At 35.9% G+C, this 23,639-nt stretch overlaps 1 protein-coding gene across 5 annotated transcripts in view; it reads right to left on the bottom strand.

Moving 5' to 3' along the window:
- The window catches only part of LOC106874565 (centriolar satellite-associated tubulin polyglutamylase complex regulator 1), a 125,349-nt gene extending 102,046 nt beyond the window's left edge, over positions 1 to 23,303 (bottom strand). For all 5 annotated transcript variants that reach the window (XR_016242331.1, XM_014922340.3, XM_014922341.3 and 2 more), the window contains exons 1-4: positions 23,146 to 23,303; positions 13,610 to 13,712; positions 9,417 to 9,547; positions 3,766 to 3,850 (exon numbers count right to left, since the gene is read on the bottom strand). Coding sequence is in view for 4 of the 5 variants with exons in the window: in XM_014922340.3 (XP_014777826.2) it covers positions 3,766 to 3,850; positions 9,417 to 9,547; positions 13,610 to 13,712; positions 23,146 to 23,194 (368 nt within the window). In the remaining variant the exon portion in view is untranslated. The remainder of the gene's footprint in view (positions 1 to 3,765; positions 3,851 to 9,416; positions 9,548 to 13,609; positions 13,713 to 23,145) is intronic.
- Positions 23,304 to 23,639: the final 336 nt, after the last annotated feature.

Here is a 23,639-nt window from a genome sequence, read left to right as displayed (position 1 = left end):
AATGGTATCATTTTTAACTATGTGGGGCAGAACATCTTCAAGGCTATTATGAGCTTATAAAATTAAAGTTAACATTTTTCTTTGATGGATGCATTCAAAATATTCTTCCTTTCAATATATATATATATATATATATATATATATATATGTATGTATGTGTGTGTGCGTGTGTGTGTGTGTGTGGGGGTGTGTGTATGTGTATATATATATATATATATATATATATATATATATATATATATATATATATATATATATATTTGTATATACAGGAATAGGATGGAGGAAGTTCAGAGAGCTATTACCTCTGTTGGCAACAAAAGGACTCTCTCACAGAGTGAAAGGTAGACTGCATGATGCTTGTGTGCAAATGGCTGTACTCCATGGTTGTGAGACCTGGGCTCTGAATGCAGAAAACTTGTGTAGACTAGAGAGGAATGAAGGTTGTATGCTCCATTGGATGTGCAACATCAGTGTGTATGTATGACAGTGCAAATGTGATGAGAGAAAAGTTGGGCGTAAGAGGAATTAGATGTAACATGGAAGAAAAGAAAACTACATTTGTCTGGACTTGTGATGCATATGAATGAAGAAGTGCCAATCACTGAAAGTGGCTGGTACCTGTGGTGACCCTGCCGTGCTGATGCCATGAAAAAAGCATCCAGTCCATACTGTAAAGTGGCTGCATTTGGAAGGGCATCCAGCTGTAAAAACTATGCCAAAACTGACCTCGCTTGTGCTTGTGTCAGGTAAAAAGCTACTTCATGATTGTGAGCCTGACACTCTAACCACTGAGCCATGCACCTTCTGAATATGGATGCAATAGTGTCTGCATATTTGTTTCTGATTCTAACATTTGTCAGAGCTTTCCACTTTATCCAATTCTATGTGTACCCCCTGTGGTAGATAGTCTAAGGTTCTAGACAACAAGGTGGTGATCAGACAATAGCTCAACCTGTCTCTTAAGAGGTTAAATGATGTAGTATGAGGGAAATGTAATGTGAGGAACAAAATATGGTTTACCTGTCTCTCAGTTTCGGCTGTCCAGCTGCATTAAATCCAAGACGCACCCTACCCATTTCATTTATCGCTAGAACTTACTGCTAAAGTTCTGCCTCATGCACACATTCACATGTGTCTATCTATGATAACTGGCCAAGGCAGAAAAGGACCTATGCTGATCCTACTTCTGCCCATGTCCTCACTCTCTCTTCTTCTTCCTGTAAGGTCTCTTGGGCATTGATGCCACTGACCCTTTCCTTCCAGTCACCTCATCCCCACAAATGAAATAATTAGTTTCATCTTTCATTAAAGACTCATTATAGATCATCTTCCATGTAGAACTATCTATGGAAAGTGTTCATAAGTTTGCAAGTGGTACAACTTCATTCACATAATGATGAAAGTTTGATAGTCTGGAATTTATAACCAGCAGTAAACAATTTCTGATGATGCATTATTACAATATGTAACTAGTTTGTTTATTTCATATTCCAAGCAGCTAAAAGGACTGTTTTTTAACCATGGGACCTAATTACACAGCAAGACTAAATATATGTTTTATTAAAGTGATGAGTATGCTTCTATGTATGTATTTATGAGAGAGACAGAAAGAGAGGAATGAGAAAATAAAATATATTCACAACTCTACATTAGATGATGATCATGATGATATTAAAAATGACAATGCAGTGTGAATGATAACAACATTTATGACGATGATGACGATGATGATGATGTATTCACATGATGTTAATATATATGTAACATATATCTATTCATTAATAATATATGAGATAATAAGAAACTGTAGCTGTGATAGTTAAAAATATAACAATTGTGTAAAGAGATACTTTTCCTTCTTTGTCTATTTATATCTATAAAATTATATATATTGACAGAAAACACAACAGACTATCCATAAACACTCTAGAGTTACAATGGCTGAATTCTGTAGTTTTGGAGGGATGACAAAGAATAACCAAGTACACAAAAAAGAGAATGGAGTGAAAACAGGTGATGGGGGTTGCTGAAAAGTTCCTGGCTTAAAAGGTATCGCAAAAGGCCTGGTTGGAGACCCAACCTCCTGAGTTCTTTTACAGGCTAAGAAAAACTGAAGGATTGCTGCAATAAATGCATGAATATGAGAGGGGAAAATATTGAATAAAATGATAATTAACTGATCCTCCAGTATTTTTTTTTTTACCCAAAGCCAAGAATCTTTCAGAACCCCCTCATAGATTGGTTTGGTATCATAGAATGCTATGAGGGGGTGTTGAAAAGTTCCTGGCTTGAAGGGTATTGCAAAAGGCCTGGTTGGAGACCCAACCTTTTGAGTTCTTTTACAGAGTTTAGAAAAACTGAAGAGTCACTGCAATAAGTGTGTGAATCTGAGAGGGGAATATGTTGAATAAAATCATAATTAACTGATCCTCCTGTATTTTCTTTTACCAAAAGTCAGGAACTTTTCAGAACCCCCTTGTAGTTTGGTTTGGAACCATAGCATGCTAAATTACAATATATCGATATATCACTGCCTCAACCAAACTATCCAATGCTGTTGCACACCAAAGTTCACAATGCACTTCCTTGCGTTGTTGTAGTTTTCAAATGATGCCACTCTACTGGATAGGTAAGCCTATTGACATATAAGTGACCAAGATCATGACATTCCCCCCAAAAGGGATACCAGTCCATCACAAGGTTTACAGCTTCAGCATTTACGGCTGAGTGGACTGGAGCAATGTGAAATGAAGTGTGTTGCTCAAGAACACAATGCACTTCCTACTCTGGGAATTGAAGCCACTATCTTATAATCATGAGTGCAACACCCTAAATACTAGAACATGCTACAGTATATATGGTATGATTAGTAATGGTCACCATCAAATAGCATCATCATCATCATCATCATCCTCACTGTCCTCATTACCATCATTGTCATCATTATCATCATTGTTGTTGTTATTATTGTTATCATTATCATCATTGTTGTTATCATCATCATCATCATAATCACCGTCATCATCATCAGTGTTTTAATTTCCACTTTTCTATGCTCACATGAGTTGGGCAGAATTTGTTGAGGTGGAACTTTTTATGGCCGATGCCTTTTCTGTTGCCAACTCTTACCTGTTACCAAATAAGGTGATATGTCTCCCTGACCAGACTTGTTTCCATGGATGATCAGAAATGAAGGACACTGCCTGCATGATAGTGATGCTTGTTTACAATTACCCTGTGATATCCAGACAAGAAGACAATAACACACACCTTTTATCTTCTATCTTTTACTTGTTTCAGTCATTTGTCTGGGGCCATGCTGGGGCACCACCTTGAACAGTTTTTAGTCTTATGTTTTTAAGCCTAGTACTTATTCTATGACAGGCTTCTTTCTGTTTCCTTCTATCAAATCCACTCACAAGGCTTTGGTTGACCTGAGGCTGTAATAGAAAACACTTTCCCAAGGTGCCATGCTGCTAGACTGAACCCGGAACCATGTGGTTGGGAAGCAAACTTCTTACCACACAGCCTACACCTATACAAGACAATTCAATGAATATTTCTTGAAATAATATACTGTATAGAGTGATAGTTACTCCTTGTGGACCAAATATTCTGGTAATTTAAATAATTGTAACTTCTGTAGCATATAAACCTTCAAGAACTGCCCTGTGCCTAGGGCTTCTCACTAATCACTCATAACATTGATTTTTCACACTAAGTAAAGTAGTAAGCCAAACAGAAATAAGGAGAATCTCTTACCGAGCAGTTTTCTGTACTAATTCAAAAGGAAAGTCAGAACACAGCAGACAGATCAATGAATGGTATTCTTGTATGGTAAGTAAATCTGAAAATATTAATTTTTATGTATATAAGAAAAAGAAATAAAGAAAGATTAGAATTCTAAACAGCCTTTTACAAAATTCTTCATTTTTACATATACTATTGACAGAACAGTGCTATAGATTTTTTCTAAAAGTCTTCAGTTAGAAATTTGAATCATAAACTAGAATGATTCTATGTTCAAGACATTAATTGGTGTTGCAAAACTGAAAAGAATTTTGTCTGTTCATATTGTTATAAGGAGAAAGGGATGAAGAATAACAAGCAGATTTTACTTAGTCAATGACCCAGACTTTAACACTTGCTGCGATGTTAGCCACCACAACGGATGTTTCCCTACTGGTGATAGGTACAGACAGAAACATTAACATTTATCTAATTAATACTGATTTATACACAACTTGAAGTGAATAGCTCTGTTGGTGATTTAGTTTTCATTTGGTCTTCATTCATTTGTCATGAATCCACAAAACTCAGCTATCAGAAGTAGACAGAAGAATGAAAAGAAGAAACGAGATTGGGGAAATTGGCACAGTTACAGAAGCAAAGGTGTTTGAATATACATAAGTTAGCAGGGGGTAAAGATGCTGTTTTGAAAGGGGACTACTGAAAAGAGAGATGTATTATGAATGGCAAGGTACTGAAAGGCAGGTTCAGTATGCTGTTCTAGGATAAAAATGAAGCTGACAAATTCAATAGATTTGAAGTTCCATATGTTTGGAGTAAAAAAAAAAATTAAGGTAATGGTGGAAACTTCTTGAGCCAAATATTTATGTTATTCTAAAGAATTTGGAATTCTTAATTTATGTTTGGGCTTTTTCATAAATTCCTATTTATTTGCACACCTTTTCAACAAATCTGGAGAATATAGAGTGAAATATGACAGTATTAACATTTTGACATACAATATATACATTATTTACTCTGATTTGTTTGTTGCGTTACTTACTTGCTTGTTAGCTTATATTGAATTCAGTTTGAAAGAAACATAGTTCTTGATTCCTAATATGATTAATTAACATTTATATTTTGCTATTGATAAAGTATTTTTAATCCTTAGTGGGAATATAATGAAGATATTTAGCATTGAAAGGAATAAATGTCAGGCAGATTTTGTTAAGAAAGTTTCTAAATTAACAATATAAGGAGAAATTAAAATATATATATATATATATATCAATGGTCTTGATGAAGACATATTGGATACCTGGAAAAATTCATGGTTTTATTATAAAGGAATCAGAGAAAGCACTATATATGAGGAAAAGTATTAAGATAGAGTAAAAGTTCAAGCAGTAAAGAAGCTTTTAATTCAGTTAAAAAAAAACAAAAAACAATTCAACAGCAAGCTCTTATGAAAAAGGAAAACAATTTTAATTTCTAAAAAAGAAACCTATAAGTTGATATATTTTTGGGATTTTGTTAAATTTCTTCCAACAACTTGAAGTACTTCAAATTTACATCAAATTATTTTCAAAAGAATGTAGTTTTGCATGTTGATGACAAAATCTAGAACTTGATAATAAAGAAGTTACAAGAATTTGAAGTTACGTTGTTTAAGCCAATTGGAAGCATCCATTGCTGATGTCAAAAGTCGCAACTGTTTATTCTCACAGCAAAAGAAAATGCCTATATCTGTGTTTAAGTGAAAAAGGACATGGTTGGAAGGGAGTGCTCTTCATCTTAGGAGTTTAATTTTGTGATTGCACTGCTAAGTGCAACAATCTTTTCTACTAGGAACAACAATTTACAGCCACCTGTGGTGAGTATACTTGCACATTCCTGAGATACCAGGCTACCAATTTCAATATTGAATGGTGAACCACAGTAGGCTTCCAATATGTCAGCAATGGAAGCTTCTGACTTAGGAAAATTACATGACTTTAAATACCTGTAATCTCTTTAATTTCTAGAGAAAAAATGAATGCAATTTTCCTCATCAGCATGCAAAACTACATTAGTGAAGAAAATTTGAAAAAAAAATCTGAAATACTTCAACTGCTAGGAAAAAACTTTAACAAGATCCTATTCGTTAAATATATGATCTGATAATTGTAGTCTCAGAATTAATAATCTACTTATTGGATAATTAAAAGAAATTGTCTCAGTTAAAAATTCCCTTTTTTTTTTGTTTTTTTTCAGAAGACAATGACCATCTAGATTGTGGTAAAATATTTCCATCTAGAATCTACCCATCTTTGATTTTTTTTTGCACTTTCCTACATGCAGGCATGACTATGTGTTTAAGAAGCTCACTCTGCAACCACATGGCTTCAGGTTCAGTCCCAATGTGTGGCACCATGGGTAAATGTCTTCTACTATTGTGCTAGTCAATACCTTGTAGGTAAAGGTAAAGTTACCTTCTCGAGTCATACTGACTCATAAGGGCTGCTTTCCAAATTTCATGGCGTATATACTCCCCACCTGGACAGGACGCCGGTCTGTAATAAGATTATTTATTTTTGCTGAGTGGACTGGAGCAATGTGAAATGAAGTGTTTTGCTCAAGAACGCAATGCACTACTCAATCCAGGAATCGAAACCACAACCTTACGATCATGAATCCAACACCCTAACCACTAAGTAACGTGCCTCCACATCAAAATCTCGGGCATAAATGTGATAAAAAGTAACTGTATGAAAGCCTAGTGTGTATGTTTATATATATATATATATATATATATACAGCTAGATAGACAAGTTGATAGTATATCATCATCATCATCATTTATCGTCTGTTTTCCATGCTGACAAGGGTTGGATGGTTTGACAGGAGCTGGAGGGCCATGATAAATAAGAGAGAGCTAAGAAGCGAACCCTGGTAGACTCCTACTTGTACACTAAACTCCTTAATATACTCATTGATGACTCTCACCTTACTAACAGCATCCCTGTACATGGCTTTAACAGCTCTCACTAACCACTCATCTATGCCTAGTTTCTGCATTACCCACCAGATAAGGTCCATGTCAACAAAAGCCAGATACACAGGTTTATCTGGGTTTTGTTGACAGGCAAACCTCTGTATCTGGCTTAGACAAGTAGATAGTACATGAATCTGGCACCACCATCATCTTCTGCCAAGCCAAACCCATTCTTAGACTTAATTGTTTCTTCTCTGATAAGATATTTTCAGTAAATCAACCCACAACCCAAATCTGCTATTCTGTTCTCTAATTCCTTTCCATTTTGTGTCACTAATTTGGACTTCAGTTCAATATCTGAAGAGCTGTGGCACTTTTCCTTTACTTTGATCAATAAATCTTCTCCTTACTTATTCTTCTTAATCGCATTTCACCTCCAACGTAATTCTCCTCTTACTTCTCCGTCTCTTCCTCTCTCTCACCCAGTACACCTCTCTCACACATTCACAGACAATCTTCATTACCACAAGACTTCAGTAGCTGAAGGATACAATTTTCTTTTTCTCTCCAATAAAAGACTTGGTCTTAAATGTCAGAACTTCCATTTCCCAAAAGAATATGAACAGAAAAAAAAGTTTTATGTTACCAAATAAAAAAATGTTTGCAGACATAGATTACTATTAATTTCTTTGGATTCTATTTTTCTTTCTTTTACTCTATAATTACTAGTGACTTAGTAAACATATCTCACAAGATCAAGACACACAGACAGTGTCAGCTTGAACATGATCTAAGGCAGAGACTCTCAACTGGGATCCATATGACCTTTGGGGATCCATATAAGACAGTTTGGTGTTAAAATTTATGTGCAATGAATTGCTTATACTTCTATAATATAAAACACAAAATATGTTAACAATTTCTTATACAATTCCTAATAATATTTAATTACAAAAAAATATAATTGGATTTTATAAACATCAAATGGCTATGAGGGTCTAACCGAATAAAATAAGAATCAAGAAGGTCAACAGGCAAAAATTAGTTGAGAAACACTGTTCTTAGGTTTCCCTACACGGACAATCCATAGCCTTTTCAGGCCTACTCAGAAGATTTACTTTCTTTACTGTTTGGTTAGGAAGGGAAAGGTAGTGCCCAAGGCTTTTTGTTTTATTTTTCAGGAGCTCTGATACATGTGGAAGAAACTAATCCTCAAATTGGAGTCCTGGCTTCAATGCTTGGTTAGGGAGGGAAAGACAGTACCCAAGACTCTTTGTTTTATTTTGCAAGGGCTCTGATTCTTATGGGAGAAACTGATCCTCAAACTGGAGACCTGACCTCAATGCTTGCAACATAGTGAACTCTACTAAAGGCACTCAAGATGCTAGGTCTTGGTATTAACTGTTTAACATTCAAACTATTCTATCAAATGCAGTGCTTATTTACTCATTGTTTTGAAATTAATCATGATTTATCTCATAGCTTCAAGATTTCGATGATTTGACTGTTTATTGTTAGAATGACATTGTAAGGTAAGTGTGAGAGGCTGGATCTGGTCAGTTTGAAAATTAAAAAGTTCAATAAGATTTGTTTAAATGCTAAAGGTTAAACTAGGTAATGGATTAAAATCACCCCTTAGGAACACATAACAAAGCATTGGAACAAATATGACCAGGTAGTTCATTTACCCTGCCTTGTCAACTTTTTCCCTTCAAGATGTAGGAGTGGCTGTGTGGTAAGCAGCTTGCTTATGAACCACATGATTCCATGTTCAGTCCCACTGCGTGGTGCCTTGGGCAAGTGTCTTCTACTATAGCCTTGGGCCGACCAAAGCTTTGTGAGTGGATTTGGTAGACAGAAACTGAAAAAAGCCTGTTGTATATATGTAAGTGTGTGTATATGTTTGTGTGTCTGTGTTTGTCCCCCCAACATCACTTGACAACCAATGCTGGTGTGTTTACGTCCCCGTAACTTAGCGGTTCAGCAAAAGAGACTGATAGAATAAGTACTAGGCTTACAAAGAATAAGTCCTGGGGTCGATTTGCTCGATTAAAAGGCGGTGCTCCAGCATGGCCACAGTCAAATGACTGAAACAAGTAAAAGTGTATAAGAGTAAAGAGTAACCATGCCAAAACAGACAATGGAAGCTGGTCAGCTCCTGTCAAACTGTCCACTCCATGCAAGCATAGAAAATGGATATTAAGTGACAATGATGATGATGATTTTAATAATTCTACCAATCTACCACACCACTTGGGACAAATTTTTGTATTTTATCAACCTCCAAAAGGATGAAAGGTAAAGCTGATTTTGGCAGGATTTGAACTCAGAACACAAAGAGCTGGAATGAACACCACAAAGCATTTTGTTCTATAGTAATTATTCTGCAAATTCAGACATTTGCGGATATTTGAAGAGGAAGCATGTACAGAAATACAGTTCCATTGGGGAAGGTTGGTATGCTTTTGGTCAAAGATCTGCTCAATAAGGGTAAACATAGGGATTAACAACAACACCACTACCATCACCACCACCAACAACAACAGCAACAACAGCAGCAGCAGCTACAACAACAACAGCAACAACAACAACAGCAGCAGCAGCAACAGCAGCAACAACAACAACAGCAACAGCAACAACAACAACAACAACAACAACAACAACAACAACAACAACAACAATAATAATAGCAAGAATAATAACAAACCTCCTTTCTTCCCAACTTGCTGAAAACATTTCCAGAACAATTTAATGAAAGATTTTCTGTTGTGTAGTGTAGCATTAATGAATTCAAATTCTCGGAACATGACATGAGTACCATTCTTTACGCTCTGGAAACTAGTAATAATAATAATAATAATAATAATAATAATAATAAAAACACTGGTAATTGCACAACCTAATAATTGCTACCTCATATGAGTGACAATGAAAAAACAAAATATTGTAAATAACGGTGGTAATGAAACTGAAGCCAATAATGGTGACAGTGCTACACCCGGTAGGCTCAGAGATTCTGGTCTGGCTCCAGCCTGTCGATATCCAGAAAAGGACCACTACACATGGCGTAGATGGAGCAAACAAATTAATGCTGTGGTCATGGAGTGTTACTACCTGAGTAACCCGGTAGATGAAAATGGTGCTCAAATTAGGGGTTACCAACAACGTATGTATGTTCATTGGAGAGAAAAGGGATTGTTTCAACTCATGGAACAGAGACTATGTGATCACGCTAGAGCAATAAGAAAAAATTGTTGGTTCACGGAAGTAGAGCTCGAAGCTATCAAAAGACGGGTCATGGAAAACAGCAATAAAACTAATAGCGAAATGACAGATGAACAAAAGGCAATCTACGACAGAATAAAGATAAGACTACATGAGAATGATAGTGACATTATTTGCAACCTTAAAAAGGTTGATCGATGGAAATTGAACTAAGAAACGAAAAATGTGAATGAAATTCTGAAATACATCAGAACAAACAACATCACAGAAATAAATAATTTGATCAAGGCAGCAAGTATTGTTGTAGCAGAAAATGTGGGTGTCAATGTCAAGAAAAAGAAACGTAATGGGAGTTATAAAAGAAAAGATCCATGGTGGAAAAGAAGAATCCAGGCAGGGTTAGACATGCTCTCGAAGGAAATCTCTGTGTTAGACCAAAAAGAGAAAGGGGAGCTTAAAAGCAAACAAAAATACAGGGCACTGAAAAGGAAGTATAATATTGAAAGAAAGGACCTGAAAGTAGTAGTGGAGGAACTAAAACAGCACCATGCTGCAAAGAGAGCAAAGATGGTAAGATACGACCAAAGAATGAAGGGTTACCACCAGAATAGGTTATTCAGAGTAGATGAGAAGAGATTCTATAAAGAAATAAATGAAGGATGTACAGATGAAAAGTTGATACTAAATAACATTGAAAGTCAAAGGTTTTGGAGTGACATCTGGAAGAAAGACAAGGAACACAAGAAGGATGCTGAATGGTTGCAAGAACTGAAACAAACAGTAGTCTGTCCAAAACAGGCAGAACTAGTCATTTCAGTTAGGGAAGTGAAGGAAATCAGCAAAAAAAAAAATGAGCAAACTGGAAGGCCCCAGGACCAGATGGAGTTCAAGGCTACTGGATCAAAAGATTTGGTGAATGTCATGCACGAATAGCTGCGCAACTCAACACCTTGTTAAATGCCGACCAAGCAACACCAGAGCGACATTTGCACCAGAAGCAAATCTTCTGGAATGAAATATGAGATCAACAAGCTGAACATGACAGCAATGTAGAATGGTTAGGAATTTTGGAGAAAGAAATGGAAGTCATAGAGAAACAAGAATATATAGTTATTAGAGTAGTAACAGTGAAGAAGTTGTTAAAGAAAATGCCAAATTGGAAGGGACCTAGACCAAACAGTATTGAAGGGTTTTGGTTGATGAAATTTTCATTTCTACATGACAGAATCTCAAATCAGCAGAACAGATCAGAGAATTGTGGTACTTTGAATGACTACTGTGTCTTGTGTTGAAAATAATGATAAGGGAAACATAATTTCCAATTCTAGGTCAATAATTTTCTCCCTTTTAATGTGGAAGCTTCTCACAGGTATATTTGCAAAAGAGCTTTGTGAAAATCTTGAGGTTAAAAGAATTTTGCTGGTGGAAGAAAAAGGATGCAGAAAGGGAAGCAAGTGAACAAAAGATCAACTGCTGATTGATAAAATGGTAACAAAGAATTTAGGAAGTGGCTGACAAATTTAGGGATGGCTTGGGATAGATTACAAAAAGGCCTTTGATATGGTATTACATAGCTGGAAACAAAAAACCATGGATATCTATGAAGTGATAGATAATATGAAGCATTAATCTGTGGCAGCTCAAGACAATGGAACATTGAACAGAGTAGCAGGGACACAATCATAGGGAAATGTTCACATAAAATGAGGAATATCTCAAGGAGACAGTATGTCATCACCTTTATTCAATACAGCTCTCATTGGGATATTACAAAAAGCAAAGGCAGCTTTTGATCAGGGGTGAGCCATTGGAAAGCTGAGCCATGTACTTTTTGATGACTGATATGAAATTGTTTGCAAAACATGTTTAACTGTCTGTGCACTAACAAAGTGCACAGTATTAATTTGGAAGAAGCGGAAAGTGATTCAAAGTGAAGGTGTACAAGTGCTTGGAATTGAATATTTAAAGAAATTGATTTAAGGTGCAGGATATATATATATGGACATGCTAGAGACTGATAGAATGAAAAAAAAGGAAATGAAAGATGAGATTATGGTAGGTTGTCCATCGGTGTCCAATGATGACAAAGTTTGCGTTCTTAGCAATGAGAGTGCATGTGACTCCACAGTCTAAGGCTGGAAGCACAGAGATGCCCAGAGATGTCACAGTGATAGTCTGTTGATTGGATTGAGGTGGTTGCTGTCCTGTGACATCTTTCACTTGCAGCATCGAGATGCTGTCGCTGGTCCTCTTCGATGGGATTATAATAGAGTATAAAGGGAGAATAAGGAAAATACTGAAACCATATTTGAATTTTGGTGACATAACACTAGCTATATATATATTCAAGAGCATTTGTTTCTGTTCCTCTATTATAATTTAACCTCCCATCATCTGGTACAAAACCACCTCCTCCTATTATTAGATATGTTGCAGGTACAAATCATTATCATTGTTTAATGTCTACCTTCTATGCTGGTATGAGTTAGATGGTTTGACAGGAGCTGGCTAGGCAGAAGATTGCACCAGACTTCTGTGTCTATTTTGGAATGGTTTTTATGGCTGGATACCCTTCCTAACATCAACCACCCTACAAAGTGGACTGAGTGCTTTTTATGTGGCACCAGCACAGGTGAGGTCAGTTTTGGCATGGTTTTTGAAGCTGGATGCCCTTCTAGATGTCAACCATTTCACAGTGTGGATTGGGTGCTTTTTAAGCGGAACTAGCACTGGCAGAGTCACTAAGTAACTTTGCAAGACAAGGAATCTTTGAGCAGGAAGAAGGCATTGGAGGAGGTGACTTTGTGACAGATGATGAAAGGCTAGAGTGAGAAAGAGAAACAGAAACAGGTGTCTTGCTGTAGAGGAGGTACGTGGTTACCTGGAGAGAGAGTGAGAGAGAGAGAGAGAGAATTAACAGGAAATCAAATCTACAGATCTTAGGCTGTAAAACAAGAAAACTATTAATAATATTTGGCTCTCGTCACCCTAGAGATGTGGATCACTAAATGATGACAATGACGATGATGAAATAGCTAAGACTATATTCTAAAATATTCTTCCTCTTTTAAGATAGTAGGGTGTAATTTGAGAGAGAGATTTAGCTGCTATTTCTAGCAGATCGAGCAACCATGTAGAGCCTCTCTGTTAAACATATAAAAGTTGAATGTACAGCCAGTATTGCAGTCATTCTCTACTGTCCATTACTACAATCCTGTTATTATGGAGGATTGGCTGTCATATGAAATGTGCAGAATTCTGAAATGTACCCCACTATCAAAAATGAGTTAACTCAATTCCCATGTAGCAGGTGCACATGTACTTAAAGGTTAAGTACTCAAAAACATCTTGTCAGACACTCTACAATTTATGCCTCTATAAGGTATTACCATCAATGATTTGGATTGCATTTACAAGTTTGAATATCACCACCACCATCATTGTCATTGTTGTCTAATGTCTGTCTTCCATGCTAGCCTATCCAAGATATTGTTCTTGAGTCTTTGTTAAAAATTAATTCTATTTACACTGTTAAAACCAGTAAGAAAACAATGAATATCATATAAACTTACTCTATTTTCCTGTTTATTCAAATGCTCGTACAACTATATGCTACATATCACAATCGTTTTAAAACAGTGGGAAAAAGAAACAAAGAAAAAAAAATCAACTTACTATTCATTCATAAATTTAATTACATTCACTTTTGGGTTATCATCTTTGTATTCTAGAAGCTGAGAGATGCTATCTTCTAAATATAACAGGACTTGGAATCTTTCTATAGTAAACAAAACAGAAAGAAGAAAAAAAGGAAATAAGTTATGAATTATATACAGAGGTAAATTCTTGACATAATTCAGAATCTACAAAACACAGCTAAATATTTAGTGTTCATATTCTGTGTCACACTGTGGACTACTGAAAATGGATAAGCAAAAAATAAGAACAATATATTTGAACATGACTTTACGAAGTAACTGTCATTAAAATTATATAGGCACAGGTGTGGCTGTGTGGTAAAAAGCTTGCTTCCCAGTCACATGGTTCCAGGTTTAGTTTCACCGCATGGCACCTTAGACAAGTGTCATCTACAATAGCCTTGTAAAAGCCTTGTAAGTAGATTTGGTAGACAGAAACTGAAAGAAGCCCATTGTGTGTGTGTGTATATATATATATATATATATATATATATATATATATATATGGTAGTATATATATATCATCATCATCATCGTTTAACATCCGCTTTCCATGTTAGCATGGGTTGGACGATTTGACTGAGGACTGGTGAAACCAGATGGCTACACCAGGCTCCAATCTGATTTTGCAGAGTTTCTACAGCTGGATGCCCTTTCTAACGCCAACCACTCTGAGAGTGTAGTGGGTGCTTTTACATGCCACCGGCACGAAGGCCAGTCAGGCAGTACTGGCAACGGCCACACTCAAAATGGTGTATTTTATGTGCCACCCGCACAAGATCCAGTCCAGGGGCACTGGCAACGATCTCGCTCGAAAATCCTTACACGTGTCACGGGCATATATATATATATATATAAATGGTAGTAGACTATGAGTTGATGGAGGATTGGCTGTTATTTCTAGTGTGCTGACAAGACCATCTGCACAGAGGTTCTTAACTTGCCATCACATTAAGTGGTATTGTTGTTTAGTCCATAGGTGGAGACCTATGATCAAAAGCACTCTTTTTTCTTTCTTTTCGAGGTAACGAAATGTTAAAGGTACTCATGCTGGTGACACAGAAAAGGTACCTGTTCCAGTGACATGTAAAAGACAACCGGTACATTCTATGGATTGGTTGGTATTAGGAAGAGCATGCAGCTGTAGAAACCAAGCCAAAACTGACTGGAGCTTGGTGCAACTCTCCAGCTTACCAGTTCCATTTAAACCATCTAACCCATGTAAGAATGGAAAACAGACACTAAATGATGATGATGACGATGATGAAGTAGCTAAGACTATATTCTAAAATATTCTTCCTCTTTTAAGATAGTAGGGTGTAATTTGAGAGAGAGATTTTGCTGCTATTTCTAGCAGATCGAGCAACCGTGTAGAGCCTCTCTGTTAAACATATAAAAGTTGAATGTACAGCCAGTATTGCAGTCATTCTCTACTGTCCATTACTACAACTATATTTACATTTGGATATATTTAGTTAATGTACAATTGGTTGTCTTTGATATGTTACATTACTATGAAAACAGCAGTTTCTGTGAGTCACTACTATATTGGTTTGTTGAAGGGTGGATGATTCATGTTTTACTACTGGCACTGTGCTGTTTCTATTTCTCTGATACAAAGTCATTTATTAGACAATAATCCAATCTCTACCATTTATACATAAATGCCACTGGGGTAGGTGCAGATGACCGCTGAGAGCAGTGGCAATGCTAAACACCATGTATCATTGACAAATCAATTGTGAATGTAGAATGTTGAGCTGAACGCTTTTCATGGAATAACGTTTTACATAAAGGAAAGGGATATTGTCCATCTACTTAAACCATTAATGCCTGAATTAGCAACAGCTTCTTCTATCTTCTTTTACTTGTTTCAGTCATTGTGGACTGTGGCTATGCAGGGGCACCACCCCGAAGGGTTTTAATTGAAGAAATCACACACCTCAGTATTTCTTTTTCATTTTAAGCCTGTTTCTTGTTCTATTAGTCTCTTTTGCTGAATAACTAAGTTACAGGGATGTAAACAAACCAGCACTGGATATTTTTATGTAATTTTGATAAATATATCTGTTAAAACAAGATGTGAATGTTATTTTCATTTTTGCATAATTTAGACAATAGTTTATTCGCCGCAACGTGTATATATATGTATGCATGTATATATACATGTATATATGTGTGTGCGTGTGTGTGTGTATTTATATATATATATATATATATATATGTACGTATGTATGTATGTATATATGTATCTATGTATGTATCTATGTATGTAAGTGTGGAGAAATATGTAGCCAAAGATAAACCTCTGTACTTGGCTTTTGTTGACTTAGAGAAAGCCTTTGACAGGGTCCCCCAGTCCCTTATCTAGTGGTCAATGTGGAAACTGGGGATAGACAAGTGATTGGATAGAGCTGTACAAGCCCTTCACAGGGATGCTGTCAGTAAGGTGAGGGTTGGCAACAAGTATGGTGTAGAATTCCAGGTAGAAGTAGGGGTTCACCAAGGATCAGACCTCAGCCCCCTCTTATTCATTATAGTCCTCCAGGCAATAACAGAGGAATTCAAAACAGGCTGCCCTTGGGAGCTCCTCTATGCTGATGACCTTGCTCTAATAGCTGAGTCACTGTCAGAACTAGAGACAAAGTTTAGGGTGTGGAAGCAAGGTCTAGAATTGAAGGGCCTTAGGCTTAACCTAGCTATAACCAAAGTCTTAGTAAGTAGGAAGGCTGACAAATCACAACCCCCTTCGAGTAGATGGCCTTGCCCGATCTGTAGAAAAGGCATGGGTAATATTTATCAAATTGTAATGTCTCTTTCTCTCTCTTTTGATCTGTATGTGTATATGTCTGTGCATGCATGTCTTTGTCCCCAGTGTAAAAAAAAAAGACATACTGTCACCAGAACAGGTTTAACGTCTAGTCAACTGCACAGGATCACCTGTGTCTGAACCACCATTCCCAATTGCCTTATTCTGATAAATTTAACAGTAGTTAAAATTGCTAAAATTAAAGGCATCTTTAGTTTAACAGTTATTTAGTGTATATTGCCTCAGTTCATCTCTGAGGCAAGTCCTTTAACACAGTGAGTCATCTCAATGAAAACTTCACATCCATGCAATGTTATGAAGAACAAATTAGCCTGGCAAAACTCACTTCTCAATAGGAATAGCTCAACAAATCTGCTGTCAGATATAGGTTCCAATAATCTGAAAATGTTACCCTGAGATAGTTGAAGTAGCTGTTTTGCTTTAAGTCAGATCTAACTGAATAGCCCTATGGTAAAAAGGGAGTTGGTTGAATGACAAGATGCAAGTCACAGATCTATTGTTTCACATATACCATGTTTCTACCTAGCCAAGGACAACATTTCACATTCTAACATGGACATAGAGCAACTGGATGATATTCTACCCATTTCTAAATGTTGAATTATTATCATTCTACCAACATTCCAGTCTTGAACATTCCAATTTCTTTCATGGCATATATATTTCAGTACTTGATTATCCCAAAAATGAAGGTTGAAATTTGAAGTCAAGTTTGACTGCTACTTCTCGTAGGACAAGTGATTGTATAGATCAGTGGTTCACAATATTTTTTTTTTACCTATGCACCAGCATCGCCTTCCTGGCACTTGAGCCGGATGGCACGTGTAAAGACATTTGAGCGAGATCGTTGCCAGTGCCGCCGAACTGGCTCCTGTGCAGGTGGCACGTAAAATACACCATTTTGAGCGTGGCCGTTGCCAGTACTGCCTGACTGGCTTTCGTGCCGGTGGCACGTAAAAGCACCCACTACACTCTCGGAGTAGTTGGCGTTAGGAAGGGCATCCAGCTGTAGAAACTCTGCCAAATCAGATTGGAGCCTGGTGTAGCCATCTGGTTTCACCAGTCCTCATTCAAATCGTCCAACCCATGCTAGCATGGAAAGTGGACGTTAAACAATGATGATGATGATGATGATGATGGTGGACCCCCATAGCTTCTCAAAGTTTAAAAACTAGTTTTACAGATACTTCTTCCAAAATTCCTATTTTGCTTTTCACACAATAACTTGTGTAGATTGAACTATGTAAAACATTAGAGAAAGAAATTGAGAAAAATGTTTTTATGAACCTTTAAAATACTAGTGTAGATCCCCAATTTACTATATTGCTTGCATGGACCCCCATGAATATCATGGATCCCAAGGTTCATATGGACTCTTGGTTGAGAACCACTGATACAGATGTTCTTTGGCTCATTCAATGTTAAATTTATCTCTCATCTACTTCAGAAAAAACCTTGGGACTTAAAAGACATTTCCATCACATTACATTACGAAATTATCTTACTGTCATATCCATACTTTGTACAGATATTTGATGGATATTTTTCAGTAATCCAATCAAAGAAAATAGTGCAGTCCTTTACGAAGCTAAGCACCGGTTCCCAAAAGCATCTCGAGGCTAAGAAAGTATTTACATCACACTACATTATCAGATTAATATACTTTGCATTTCCATACCCTCCACAGCTACCTGATGATTTTCTTAAAAAGTAATTTAATACAGTGGATATCAACTTCAAGGTTCTGCAAAAGCTATGGACACGGCTCATTCCTCAAGACCAAATTAACTAAATAATTGTAATTATTTTGTTAATATGATTGAAGAAAATATCCTACTCTTAAAAAACAGAAAAATAAATATCTCTACGATAATCACAATAATTATTATACTTTTTATAGCATAACCTATTTTCTTTTTAAATTACATAATATGATTAATAAATCTAAAACTGGAAATAGTAGTAAAATTACATTGTGCTTGAAATTATTATTATTATACAAATGACTTTCAAAAGGAGAAAGAATATTTTTCAGGATCGTAACTAATCACTTCAGAGTATCTTCTGGTGCAGAATCAATAATTTGTTAAATTACGTGCATCTAATTCTCTGCAAGAAACGAAGAGGTGGTCAAGGCTATAGGAATGTTGTTACTGACATTGGTACACCATGGAATCGGGGAAAAATTGTGAGAAAATTGGAACACTTAGTAATTGAATTATGCAAAAATATCCCCAACAATAATTTAATTTGTTGCATTTACTACAACTGCCACTGTCATCGTACTTATATTCATTACCATTGCTATTGTTGTAGTCACCACCACCACCATATCATCATCATCATCATCATCATCACCACCACCATCACCATCCACTATCAAGATCATCATCATCATCATCATCAATAGTGTCTTAATTATCACCTTCATCAGTTTTATTTCTGTCCTGCTACATCCCCATGGGTTCTTCTTTTTCTTGTTATTATTGAGATGTCAGAATCGTTACTACACTTGACAAAATATTTAGCAGTATTTCATCTGACGCTTTCCATTCTGAGTTCAAATTCCATTGAGATCGACTTTACCTTACACCCTTTCAGGGTCAATAAAATAAGTACCAGTAGAGCACTGGAGTCAATGGAATTGATGTATCCCTTCCCCCAAAGTTGCAGGTCCTGTGCCAAAATCTCAAATCATTATTATTACTATTATTATTATTATTATTATTATTATTATTACTATTATTATTATTAAGGTGGTGAGTTGGCAGAACCATTAGCATGCCAGACAAAGTACTTAGTGGCAATTCACCCAGTACTACATTCTGAGTTCAAATTCCACCAAGGTCAACTTTGCTTTTTCCTCCTTTCAGGGTCAATAAATTAAGTACCAGTGGAACACTCGGGTCGATGTAATTGACTAGTCCCACCCCTAAAACTTCAGGCTTTGTGCCTTTAGTAGAAAGGATCATTATTATTATTATTATTAGTAAGGTGGTGAGCTGACAGAATCATTAGCACCCCAGGTAGAATGCTTAATGGCATTTCATCCGTCTTTATGTTCTGAGTTCAAATTCTGCCATGGTCAGCTTTGCCTTTTATCATTTTGGGGTCGATAAATTAAATACCAGTTGAGCACTGGGGTCAATGTAATCGAATTAACCTCTCTCCCAAAACTGCTGGCCTCGTACCAAAATTTGAAACCACTATTATTATTATTATTATGAAGGTGGTGAGTTAGCAGAATCTTTAGCATGCTGGATGAAATTCTTATCAGTATTTCACTTGTCACTATGTTCTGAGTTCAAATTCTGCCGAGGTAGACTTTGCTTTTTAATCCTTTTTTTGGGGGGGGGGGTTGATAAATTAAGTACCAGTGAAACACTGGGGGCGATGTAATAAACTAGTCCCCTCCCCCCAAATTTCAGGCCTTGTGCCTATAGTAGAAAAGATTATTATTATTTTGGTTTGGTTCAGGTTCAGTCTTATTCCTGGTAGGAATTATGTGAATAACAAGTTACTACCTGTAACCTTAGGTATCCACAAGTTTTTAGCAATTTTCCAAGTGCTTAGAACCCTCCTGATAATTCTTGCTGTCCCTAAGAGGCAAAATTTCTGTAGGAGCTCTATTGGGTACTCTGTTTCAATTTCCTGCAGCCATTTGTCTATATCTTGGTTTACTGTTCCCAGTGCATCTATTATTATTATTATTATTATTATTATAGATGTCACATAGTATACAATATCATGAAGTTGTTGATTGAAGATACTGTGTCTACCGGGGGTTCATACTGTTTGTCAAGTCACAACAAGGACCTCAGACAGACAGTACTTTACGCAATATGTGTGAAGTTCCAAGTAATGCTGACTTCTGCAATACACATAGATTGCAGGGTATTTCTAAAGTTTTCAGATGTTTTTTTCAGACTGAGTAGTATTGAACCCAATGCCCCAATGACAACATGGATAACCTTTATGTTTGACTCTCATAGCTGGCACATCTTGGCGATCTCAATTCTCAGGTCTCCATATTTATCAAACTTTCTTCTTTCTTTCATGATGATATGTTGATCTCCTGGCATTGCCTCGTCAATTATTAGACACTCTTGTTTTGTCCCTTCTAAAGGTTACTATATCCAGCCTTTGGTGCTCTAATACCTTGTCTGTCTGGAAGTTAAAATCCCAGAGGATTTTTGCCTTCCCCTTTTCGTCCATTTACTTGTTATTATTATTATTATTATTATTATTATTATTATTATTAATATTATTACGGTGGGGAGCCAGCAGAAATATGAACATGTTGGATGAAAAATGCTTAGCATGATTCTTTAAGCTGTGAGTTCAAATGCTGCCATGGTTGACTGTGTTTTTCATCCTTCTGGAGTCAATAAAATAATGTACTGGATTGAATAAAATCAACTAACCCCTTCCCCCTAAAATTGCTGGCCTTGTGCCAAAATAAGAAAGGATTATCATTACTATTGTTAAGGTAATGAGCTGGTAAAATCATTGGAGTGTTGGAGGAGACACCATGTAGCATTTCTTCTATTTCTTTATAGTCTGTGTTCAAGATTGACTCTGCCTTTCATCCTGGATGCCTTTCCTGTCACCAATGTTTTCTTGTTTACAAGCAATATAATATTTCCCCATAGCTACAGTGTTTTCCTTTTTTTTTTATTATGGAAGACTGGAAATGACCAAATGAACATTACTTGTACACTGGTGGTGCTTAGTGTCGCTGGACTGGCTCCTGTGCAGGTGGCACATGACTTAGTGGATAGAATATTCATCTCCTGTTCATAAGGTTGTGAGTTCGATTCCACATTTTATTTCATGTTGGTCCAGTTCACTCAGCTGGCAAAAATGAGTTGTCCTGTAATTCAAAGAGCAAGCCTTGTCACATTCTGTCATACTGAATCTCTCCGAGAGCTACGTTAAGGGCTCGCGTGTCTGTAGAGTGCTCAGCCACTTGCACATTAATTTCACAAGTAGGCTGTTCCGTTAATCGGATCAACTAGAACCTTCGTCATCGTAACCAGTGGAATACCAGTTAGATTCATGGTTTAGCTATTATTACCTATGTGGTCATTTTAAAACACCTGGTATTAAGCTGCCTACACAAATAAACAAAACACTTATCGATTTATAATACAAACCAATCACATCTTATGGTGAGTGTGATTGCATGTTGGTAAACATAAAAAACAAACAAACAAACAAAAAACTGCCTTGGTTTTCACATCGAAATACATGCAGGTTACAGAACATATAAGGTTGTAATTTCAACCGAAGCTTTCTCTTACATCATCTGCTTTTATTCCTTATCTCTCTTACATACACTATATGAGAAACAGCGCACAATCCCACACACGCATCGTTCTTTCTCATATGTAGGCTTTAATATACAAGAAACAGAAATTCTTATTTCCCTCTTTCTCTCTCATACAACAGGCACAAATATATACAACAGGGATAATATAATAACCTTCTGATAATAAAATAACTTGAATAAAACATGTTGATTTAAGAAAATATTGATATCTTCTTTCATCTTTAATATTGCAGCATTTCTCTTCTTTTCCGCAAACATTTATTTCATCAATTTATTTCAAAACTGTTGAACCTCAACGTGTTATTTGAAGGTATACATATAACCACATTTTTCAATTGTTGCTACGAATTGGCTAATTCCTTACATGTCACCCAAATAATTGCAGGAGTGGGTTGGAAACGTATTAATGATACCTATAGTTATTAATCTATTAAAATTTACATTGTTTTGACAATACATGTTTTGCCAAAATCGTTTGCTCCAAGCGAGCAAGTAAGTAGTAACAGAGAAACAAAAATTCTAAAAATCTTTTGCTAAAACGGTTTTCATAATATCACGGAATATATCAAAGTAAAAGGTAGCTAATTACCAGGAAACTTTTCCTATGATATCTAAGACTATATTTCTAATGCTATACGTTGCTTATGTATTTCAATTCAGTTTGAAAACAATTAAGAATTCGGATAAATTTAGCATTTAGCAAGAAAAACAACAGACTCCATTATGAAGCAGGTGTTTTATCACATTGAACAAAAGCTTCTAACAAAGAATTATAACAAAATGTTTTAAATTTCATTACTAACAATTTTAAATGGAAGGTTTTGTTCAAAATAATCAGAAGCCGTCTGCGATGCGATGCTATTAAAAAGGTTAATTTACGCTTCTAATACTCTTGGGTAAAGGCATGAAGATCACACAATCACATTCTCCTTTCCTTATATACATTTGTGGACTTTTGACGGAGAAAAAAAATATTTTAAAAATCAGTAATAAATTGAACGGGAAATATTTTGAGACTAACGTCCAAATACTGAACAGACTGTATGCACTGTTTCTTTCCTATTTGGAAATAACTTTTGTTTATTTACCTTTATCATAATGTTTATATTATTTTCGACTAAGAATTACAAATCGTACATTAACTAAATATGCCGAAACACAGCTGAATATTACAAAATCGTAACATAACATAACAATATAGAAGTCCATTGAGGCGCTGAGCCGTCGTTGCCTAGCAACAGTCAGCTTACAAATTCCCTCTTATGCATGACTTCGTTCCGAAAACGGAAGCGAATAAATTTGAAATATAGCGAATTAGATGTGAATTCTATTTTGATTATTGATGACTTACCAAGATAGGATTCCGGACTGGAAGCAATTCCGTTGCTACTCTCTGTCATTATGCAAACCGTACGGTAATACTAATTGTTCTTGTCAACAACGGTAGCAGTTAAACTAGTTATAGATATATGAAAAGCGTTAGATATAATCGACTGAAATCTATTTATAGTGGCCATATTGAAGAAGTATTAGCACGGACTGTTCTCTAACATCGTTCGCATGGATAAAATTTATTTATTCTAGTGATGTTTTTCACATAATACTTTTAACTTTATTCATTCCTATAGCGTGTAATATTGCTTTTCTGCATATTTCAATGATGTTTGCAGCCGACTAAAAACTGAACTTGTAGTCCAAATCGCTAATAGTATTTGAGTGGATTATATATATTTACACTGTCAGAGAGTTTAATCACTGGAATTCTTAATTAGTATTAATTAATTCCGAACTTAACACTAATTAAAGCGAAACTCAATCTGATTAAAAATTTTTTTCAGAGAACAA

Source organism: Octopus bimaculoides, chromosome 6 (assembly GCF_046866305.1).
Source record: "Octopus bimaculoides isolate indiv1 chromosome 6, ASM4686630v1, whole genome shotgun sequence".
NCBI classification, from domain to species: Eukaryota; Metazoa; Mollusca; class Cephalopoda; order Octopoda; family Octopodidae; genus Octopus; species Octopus bimaculoides.
Note: the sequence above shows the minus strand (reverse complement) of the source record. Positions and strands in the feature narration are given on the sequence as shown.